The 10,129-nt window shown below is 32.8% G+C and overlaps 2 protein-coding genes across 3 annotated transcripts in view; both read left to right on the forward strand.

The window, feature by feature from the left end:
* Window positions 1-3,579, forward strand: part of LOC117119625 (calcium-activated chloride channel regulator 1-like) — a 13,329-nt gene extending 9,750 nt beyond the window's left edge. Inside the window, exons 7-10 of the mRNA XM_033264460.1 lie at window positions 153-374; window positions 513-945; window positions 2,011-2,229; window positions 2,761-3,579. Coding sequence (XP_033120351.1) covers window positions 153-374; window positions 513-945; window positions 2,011-2,229; window positions 2,761-3,218 — 1,332 coding nt within the window. The 3' untranslated portion in view covers window positions 3,219-3,579. The remainder of the gene's footprint in view (window positions 1-152; window positions 375-512; window positions 946-2,010; window positions 2,230-2,760) is intronic.
* A 2,614-nt stretch (window positions 3,580-6,193) lies between these two features.
* Window positions 6,194-10,129, forward strand: part of LOC117119630 (calcium-activated chloride channel regulator 1-like) — a 14,230-nt gene continuing 10,294 nt past the window's right edge. For both annotated transcript variants that reach the window (XM_033264462.1, XM_033264463.1), the window contains exons 1-2: window positions 6,194-6,387; window positions 9,122-9,416. In XM_033264462.1, the coding sequence (XP_033120353.1) occupies window positions 6,220-6,387; window positions 9,122-9,416 (463 nt within the window). In that variant the 5' untranslated portion in view covers window positions 6,194-6,219. The remainder of the gene's footprint in view (window positions 6,388-9,121; window positions 9,417-10,129) is intronic.

Genomic DNA, 10,129 nt, shown 5'->3' on the forward strand with positions numbered 1-10,129 from the left:
GGGTCGTGTCTCATATTATTTGTTATATTTTTATTATTCATTATTTTCACTTGACTCGCATAAATAATTTTGTTCGAAGAACATTTTATGCAGTTTTACTTCGCAGCACTTCACTTTCAATTTGAAATTTCTAGTTTATTTTATATTTCTAGCTATACAGTGATTCTTTAAAAGTTCCACTTGGTGCGAATATCAGTGACTCTGTTTTCATTGATTCGACTGTCGGTTTTGAAACTGTATTCACATTTTCCTGGATCGGTACCATAATCCAGGTGTGGCTGAAATCACCGGATGGAAACTTTGTTAATCAAAATCAATACATTGTTGATAAGGACACCAACATCATCACAATCAAGATAAATGACACGGCAATGGTATGTAGAATGATCAATGTGTTATCCTGATAACGTACCTTAACAACATGTTGTTTTATAGTAGGCCCTATCTGCCTTTAAATGTAATTTAAAATTAACATAATGTCGGATGTATTTTATTTTGTTTTTTTAATTTAGACTGGATACTGGGTATTTACAGTTGCTAATATTGATAATAGGTCGCCATCGCAGATAGTCACCGTCAGTGTAGCATCAAAACAGTCCTCTAAAGAGGATCCAATTGAGGTACTAGCACTAGTCAGTGATCCCACAATTAACTACTCAACAGAACCGGTAGTAGTCATCTATGCAATCGTCACCAAAGGCTACCTACCTGTAATCAATGCCCAGGTGTTTGCTGTCATTGAAGGTCCTGATGCAGTTGAAGAAATTCAGCTTCTTGACAACGGAGCAGAACCAGATATATCAGAGGATGACGGCGTATACTCCGGTTATTATTTAGCATTTTCTACAAATGGTCGTTATAGTGTTGCAATAAAAGCGAACAATTCAGCCCAGACGGCAATGGTTAACACGGCAAAGGCCACAGGATCCTTACCAATAAAACCAGGTCCGACTTTTTTCGTTACCGTATATCTTGTTCGTTATTTCAAACATCGTTATACAGGATTAAAACATATCAGGGAGAAAAAAACATACCTTATATATTTCTATCAGTTTTAGTGAATATTTAATTTGAAGAAAGCAAAAGGAATTAATAGATGGTAAAAAACACACGACCATTATTTTACAAACGCGCGCTAGAAGCCGTTTAACATTTTAATTTATAAAATAGGCCTAGTTAAATTTGTTGTTGTTTGTGGAACATTCAGAAATGGTAGTTTTAAGTCTGCACTGAAGATATATCTAGAAGGCGTTGGTTTTGTTAAAAAGATAAAATTTCCTATATTAAACTCATGACATATAATGATCTCAATCCATTGTTTTGTTTTGTTTTTTTCTTTATTTTATGTTTATATTAGCTATGCAAAGGTAAAAAATTTTTCTTTATTTCTAAATATGTTTGTAAGTGGCCTCATTATTACTGCATCTTTTACTATATTGATTAAAAAATGATTACAAATTAGAAAGATTGAGAAATAAAGAGGGAATGACAGCATAAAAAAATGAAAAAAATTACCACCGGATCATTACTAATTTGTACAGAAGCACAAAAGTGCAATTCGACTTAACGACTTGTCAAGATAATTTATGTTGTCAAGTCGAAATAATATACATATCATGTCAAGTCTAATGGCACTTAGGTGCTTCCGTAAATTTGACAAGGTCTGTCTTGTCTTATTTTGTAAATCGGTGGTTCTCGAAAAGTATTGTAGTTAGCAACATTAACATATGCCTCTTATAGAATGGCATTAAATTTAGTGCTCGTATCCTCCAATTCTATCTCTTTATTTGAATCATAGGTAAAACGAAGCTCCACTTCATTGGAATATTACAACCAAGACACTACTTATTTCCAAGCACTGTAGAAGAAAGACCTCAAAGATATCATGAACTTAATTTGTCTTAATTGCAAAAAGAAGCAATGTAATTGTAATGTTGTTAAGGCATAATTACTATTTGTTCCACTATGTGCTGAAATCTTTAACTGTATTATAATTACATTTTATTGTAGAATCAAGTAATGAGGACTTGCCTGTATTTGAGCCGATGGGAATGTTTGTCCGAATAACCTCCGGTGGCGTAATCCAGGTCAAAAAGTACGTCGACGACCCTAAAGATAACTTAGCCCCTTCTCGAATTGTGGATCTCAGTATAGTAAAGACTTCATACAGTGAGCAAAGTGTGGTTCTTCAGTGGACAGCAGTCGGCGATGACTTTAACAAAGGCACTGGTACGATTAATTGGAGGGTTTTCGTCATAAACTTCTACATACCATTCTGTTATGAGTAATTTTCATAAAAGGAAAAAATGTATTAAATAGCTATAATTTACTAGCCTAATAAATTTACAAAAACATAAACAAAACAACTTTAAAAACAAAAAGGTACATAAAATTACTGACTGAAAGGTTTAATATAGTTTAATTTCATTTTAGTTAAGAAAATGGAAGATTTGGGAACATACAATGACACAGGAAGAAAATAATTACACAAAGTGAAGATAATTTTTATGAATGACATGTTGCCCGAATTGAATAAATTGTTACAATTAATAAACTACTGTAATAATATATTAATAATCATCAAATTGATTGTTAAACTAAATTAAACGAAACTAAACGTCCAAAAAATATATGGATTAATAATTAACAGTACATTTTTAAATTTGTTTATGGTTTATTTTATTCTCTATGTTGCTATAGCCGATGTTGTGACAACGTGAGGCGCTATATACATCTAGAATGATTTTTTTTTCTCCTCAGCAACAAAATATGAATTGATGGCTGCAAGTAATTTTTCACAACTGCTCTACGATTTCGCTAATTCTAGATTGGTAACGAATGATGATCTAATCCGGGGAAATATGTCCATAATAAGCCCCGCCGGCATTAGAGAAACCGTCACCATAAGAGTTCCAACGCGTGGAGAGGACGCAACATTCTTCTTTGCTATTCGTGCTCACGACGAGTCAGATAATTACGGAGAAGCTTCTAATATTGTGTCTGCAAACATGGAGTATATTCCTCCAATTCCCGAAGATTCTGGACCTCATACGGCACTCTGGGCCACCCTAGGTACATTATTAGGAATTGCTGTACTCGCTGGAGTCATGTTTGTATTCATCCGACACATTGAACAAAAGAAAGAGAAACAAAATAAAATAGAACATTCTGGAAATGTTAATAGCGGAATGGACAAAGCAACGCATTATGCACCTTAGGAATATATGTTTATTTTCCGAAAAAAATGATAAGTTATTAAACATAAAATAGAATATTTCGTTTTGCTTAACTTACTTGCTATTTCAAATGTTTATTTTATAAATGCTAACTGGTGATATAAAATACCAGATATCCTCCATTGAAAGATGTAGGACTGATATCAAATTATAATTATTAAAAACAAAATATTTAACAAAAAAGGCAACTAAATTTGTAATTAAGTCTAAGATCTATCAGGGTATAACTCCTATAGTTATATTATGTTAGTTAACCTAATAAACAAAATAGTAGTCACCAAACTGAACATGTATATGTAATGGCACAAAACACGATATTACATTAAAAATTGTTGATACTGTATTCATTTATTTTCAGTAAAAAATACTGACAGTGTATCACTATTTTGTCAGCAAACATACATTCTTAATTATAGATTTTTAAAACAATCATTTTCCAAATTCTGTACCATTTGAGAAAGACCTAACAATAATATTCAGTATTTATATTGTACCTCTTTAGTCCAACTTTAATAACTAAATTATTTAAAAAAAATTAAAAACATCATTATTTACGTATCTTTATACTGTATATCTTTTGAGTCGTATATACTTTTAGAGTTGATTGATATTGTAACTGACGATTTGTATTTATTTATACTTGGTGTTACATTAAAATATTCATTTTTTTAATGCAATGGCATCTCTGCAAAAAACACGCCTACAAAATATTAGCAGTATATCACTATTTTGTCAGCAAACACACATTATTAATTGTATATTTTCATCAATAATTTTCCATATTCTGTACCATTTGAGAAAGACATAATAATAATAATATTAATAATAATAATAATAATAATAATAATAATAATAATAATAATCAATAATTATATTGCATCCGTCCAACTTCATCAACTTTTAAAAACCACCACATTTTAAAGCATTTTAGCATTTTCTAGAATTTAAAAAAAGAATGTCTCAAATGATTCAGAAAGTTATCTAACTTTTAGAAAGTTTTAATATTTTTTATTGTTTTTAATAGTGTGTGTTTCTATCCAACTCTGATAAAATTTAAACCACATTTTAAAGAGACAAGCAACAATTTAGCATTTTTAATTTTTATTTGTTTGTATCATTTGTCCAACCTTTCTCAACAAAATTTAATTGATTCAGCATGTTTGTAATTGTTTGTATTGAACGCTCCTCCTCCTATTATTATTATTATTATTATTATTATTATTATTATTGTAAGAACCTCAATGCGCTTAACAACAGCTTAATAAATAATTTTAAAAAAATAAACAAAAATGAGACAAATCAACACGTACCATAGACCAGGTTACAGTGGCTTCTAAAATGAGCAAAAATATTAAATAATGAACTTACACAAAAATTAAAATGTTAAATCCCAAAGCTGGACTCTAACCAAAGAATGTCATTTTATTGAATTTTTTGATAAATGATATTGTATTGTTTGTCATAACATTTTATCATTAAACAAATAACAGAGTCATATCCATGTAAGTAGGCCTACTCTGCAAGTGTAATAAAAGTAAATAATGCACTAAATATACAATTTGTCAATATACCCCTATTTGAATCTTTCATTATATTAACTGCTCTCTGATGAAGAGAGAGAGAGAGAGAGGCCTGGCTTAAAGCGCTATAGATGCTAGCTAGTAGTAGAAGCTTAGCTAGGCCTGTCTGTAGCACCGTATGGATAGGCTGTTCTAGCCGAAATTATTAGGTCCGCTTTTTGACCTAGCTTATAATGTCATGTCTTGTGCCCAGACGTACAAGGCTTGTTATCCATCAAGCCTTGAAATGTAGCGGAATATGATCGTGACATATAGAAACCCCAGTGAATAAAATTATGAGCACATTCTTGCCAGTGGTTTCAGAGGAGATAGGTGAACTTACACTAGGGCGATTAGTAGTAGTAGTAGTAGTAGTAGCAGCAGCAGCAGCAGTAGTAGTAGTAGTAGTAGTAGTAGTAGTAGTAGTAGCAGTAGCAGTAGCAGTAGTAGTAGTAATAATTCTTTGAAGAAGACTTGTTTTGTGCCACCAGCACCATAGGCAAGCATGGCATTCGAAACAGTGTCGTTATTATGGCTGTAGGTTGCGCCGCCCCTGTTAACCGCTCGGCCATTCAACTCTATTTTTTTCTTTGATAGCAAAATACCCTACGTAGTAAAGCGCCACCTTCAGGCTTAGTATACTTATTATTACCATAAATAAGCCATCTGACTGACTATTATTTTATTAATAATAATGAGTAATGGTAATAACAAATTATTAAACATTCATAGCAAAAACGAGGCCAAGTGGAGCACCTTATTCAAAAATCAATTACCAAGGAATGAAAAATTAAAATCGTGTACATTAAACCCATACACCGCAACGCTCGAGTTTCAAACATACGGGTAACTAGCTGTACTACTTTCTGTGTAAATTGAGGGCGCAATTGCAAATGATGGCGCTTAGGCGATATTTTATTGGCTGAATCTATGGCAGCCATCTTGGATGGTACACACACAGCTCTGTGTATTTCGAACATGGAATACATTGTAGTTAGCGCTCTAGTATTCTTATTATATCTCAATGATTTTACCTTATATCACATTGTCAGAGTAAGAAAAACGAGTTATGGGGTACTATCATACTAAATACTAACATTACCTGATAATTAAATAAATAGATAATTTTCTATTAGTTGTATATCTAGTTGCCTGCCTCATTCAAAAGCCTACTTGTATTTATTTTAAACTTATCACCATAAAAAAAACCTCACTGACCCACATGATTGTACCACGCATGTACTTAGGAAATCGATAAATATATTTACAATTATATGAATGCTTATCAATGTCCGCCTACATGCATTTTCTTAAGTGTTATTTACATAGCCCTGATTAGGAATATATCATTTACAAAGATATACTATTTGTATAGGATTACAATTTCCAAAACCGATTTTGTGTCACATTGATGTGTAGGCACCATGAAAGGAACCGTACATATTTTTGCTATTTTCTTGTCACTTTTTTGTTTCGGTTTATGTTCCTGGAGCCGAAACCAGATAACTTTCACGAATGGTGGATACAACAACGTACTTATCGCTATAAATAAAGACATACCAGAAAACCAGCAGCTTGTTGATACCATCAAAGTAAGTGTGATTATCTTAGTAATTTAAAGTGGATTAAATAGACATGTTGGGCTAAAGCTGCCATAAAATAAATGTAAATCTAGAACTTTAGGTTAGATGGCCAAGTAATATATCTTCAGGAATAATTAGTATGTTATATTGCTTCTCATCAAAAGGTGGTACGGTAAGTTTTAGCTAAGATTAGTTTTATTTAACTAGACCTTTTCATGCCTTGTTATCGAAATATGATTTTTAATTTAACGATATTGTTGACAATAAATTAAAAGTTTAAGAGTAACTCTCTAGGCTCCGATATTTGGTATTTATTCCTGGATAGACCACCTAAAGCTAATAATTATATTACATTAAAATAGTATCAGTAAGCACTTCGAAGAGTCCTATTTTTGTTTGTAAAAGCTATATTAGGAACTTTAAAGCAAACATTAAATATTTTGGACCTTTTTGTAAATATATATATATAAAACAAAATAAAGTTAGTCAAACGATGAACATGGTTGAAATTTTAAGATATAGGCAATCTATTCATATATCTAGTTACAGCGAATAACAAGAGCTCCTGCTCTGTTCTTCGGCAATTAACAGTTCTGAACACAATATATATATATATATATAAATCAAGATGGCCGTTAACACTGTTATATAATAATCATCAAAGGAAGGTAAATACTGTGTTAGAATAAAGGACATAATAATACATTGTGTAGCATAGTTCGAATGTAGTCCTGTAAATAAATGAATAAAGAGACTGTGTAATAAAATTCATCTGGCGGGACTCGAACCTGCGACCTCTCGCTGTCAAGGCGAGCGTCATAACCATTATACCACGGAGGCTTCATGGTTGAACAGATTCAAATACCACCAGATACACTCCATTACACAAAATATAACGTAACAGTAATGAAACTCAAATACGTAAGATGTTGACTAAAATTTATTTGGCGAATATTTCGGCTCCTCCTGTAGTCTATATATATAGTCTCTGTCTCTTATACACATGAACTCATACCAAAATGTAAACCAACGAGATTACTATGACTGGCCACCAATAAACTTATATAATACACAACTCTTACCACATTCAGGTCTTGGTTAAAAACGTTTTCCTTATCTCTTAGGTAGTTTTTAAAAATAATTTAAATATGATCAAAAGTTAAGGTTAGGAAATGTAAGAATTGGTCAATGGTCATATATTTATATAGCGCCTTCCACAGAAAAAAAGTCTCAAGGCGCTTTTGAAGCCACAAGAAACAAAGACAAAAGAAAGCGAAGGGGGGAGAGGGAGTGCGCACCCCCCCCCCCCATTTTGAGATAGCGTCGCCTTCACTACCGTGTACACGCAGGTACCTCGGCGTCAGTTTGCTGGGCTCCGGTAGCTTCACCGAGGATAAGCCTATGGTTCCCCTACCGTGCACTGCTAAAATGAGAATTGGGAAGACAATGAAGGTAATGATATTTAAAAAAATAAAAGAAAAGAAAAGTAAGAAGAAAGCGAATTATAGGGAAAATGAAAGATAGAAATACAAGCAAAAGGAATGCATACGAAAAGGTGTAGAAAGAGATAGCAAAGAAAACGTAAAGAAAAATATAATAAAGCAATTAAAAGATAAGAAAAAATAACTTAAGAAAAAAAATAACAACGGAAAAAGCGGGACATTGATAGGGAAAGGAAAAGAATAGAAATATAAATAAGGAAAAAGTCAAAAAAAAAGAAAAAGAATGAAAACGAAAGTGTCATAAAAGGGAAAGGAAAAGAAAGAAAACGAAAAGTTATAAAAAAAAAAGAGGAAAAAAGAATGAAAAGAGAAAAGCTAAAGAAGGGAAATTAAAAGTAAAAACGAAAAGGTAAAGAGAGAAAATAAAAAAAGAAAGAAAAAAAAAGGTCAAAAAAGGAAAGGAGAAAAAAATTAAAGGAAAGAAGAAATAAGAAGAAATTTACAGAAGAAAAAGGAAAAGAAAAGAAACAAAAGGAAAGCTAAAGAAAGATAAAAGAAAAGAAAAATGCTAAGAAAATTAAACGAAAGGAAAGTCAAGAATTCGAAAGATATGAAAGAAAAAGAAATAAGGCAAACAAAAGTAAATGGTGAAGAAAAAGAAAGACAAAAAATAAAAATTAACTACAAGAAAATGAAGAAAATAGGTACGGTAATAAGAACAAGATAACAAACATTTAACATATACCGGTAAGTAGATTTAAAAATATATAAATTTACTGTATTGTACTGTATATACCGTATTTGACTGATCAATAAGCACTACGCAAGAGGACGGAGAGCCGTCAAGAACGGCAAAGGACCTTTCCGCTTAGCCCCGCCCCTTGGATATTGTTGCTAAGGTCCCACAAGGCGACAGTGTTAAAACATAGCGAGCACGTGCGTTTGTGGGACAACACGTGTGTTTGTGAGACGCGCGCGTATTCCTAGCGCTGTTCTGATTAGTCAGTTGTTAAGTTTGATTGACACTCCGGAAAGGTCTATTCGGATTAAGCGCCCTGTTGTTCACTGTTGTATTCACGCTCTTATGAGCACAAAACCACCGTCCACCCGTCTTCCTGTCCTGTTGCGTAAAATACCTACTATCAAACTAAAACGGTCAGAAATAATTTCGCATGTCACAATCTATATCGATAAATTTGTAAGGATAACAATGTGGTACATCTAACCAAACATTAACAAACACACAGTTTATTCAAATTTTGACCTTAAGTGACATAATACTTTATTGTATTTGTTATCAGGAAATATTCACTAGTGCTTCTGAGAAATTACTCAATGCAACAAATAAAAGAGCATATTGGAGGAGTATTTCCATTCTTGTTCCAAAATCATGGCAACATAAACCGGAATACGAAGCAGTCACTTCAGAAAGTTTCGACAGGGCAAATGTTGTCATCGACTTCGAAAATCCCAGATGGGGAGACAACCCGTACACAAAACAACTTGGAGGATGTGGAGAGCCAGGAGAATATATTCATTTGACACCAAATTACATACTGGAGAAATCCATGAGTGAATATATTTGGGGTCCTATGGGTAAGTCCTAACGTTCTACTTATTACATAACAGCATATAGATCAATGTTTGTATAATACTGAAAATTGAAATCAATATGTAAAAATAACGAGGTAGGTGTTCTACACATCGGAAGCAGTCTGAATTTTGGTTCAGATGCGATGTCAATGCAGCCTAAAAAAGATACTATAAAATTAGTTACATATACATTGGCCTAATAAATTGAAGAATTATTGTAATAAAATGTATTTAAATGAGCGAAATAAATTGTATTGATGTGTGTCCCAATACGATATTTAAACAATGATCATTTTTATGAATCGTGATGTAGTGAATGGCTGAGATACTCGCCATACTCGCCTGCCAATCACAAGGTCACGCTTCATTATCCTACAAGACTCTCGCATTGCTTTTGGACCTGTAATCATTATTAGTTTATACTTGCCATTGGAATTGATATTGAAAAAAAAAAACCTCAAAAATTTGGTAGTCATATTCTGGTGTGTATGTGTGTGGGTGTGTGTGTGTGTGTGCGTGTGTGGGTGTGTGTTTGTGTGTGTGTGTATCAAAGATCTTATAAACACAAGATAGCGTTCTCCGCGATTTACGCGTACAAATTTTGTAATAAGGCATGAATGGCGCCCTCTTGCTAAATTGGAAACTTTTGACCCTTGACCGCTCTGACCGCGCCACTTTACCTTTAGGGTATCAATCCTGTGAACAGCAGAACAGGA

Source organism: Anneissia japonica, unplaced genomic scaffold, assembly GCF_011630105.1.
Source record: "Anneissia japonica isolate Jap-2015-1 unplaced genomic scaffold, ASM1163010v1 scaffold287952_len401801_cov160, whole genome shotgun sequence".
NCBI classification, from domain to species: domain Eukaryota; kingdom Metazoa; phylum Echinodermata; class Crinoidea; order Comatulida; family Comatulidae; genus Anneissia; species Anneissia japonica.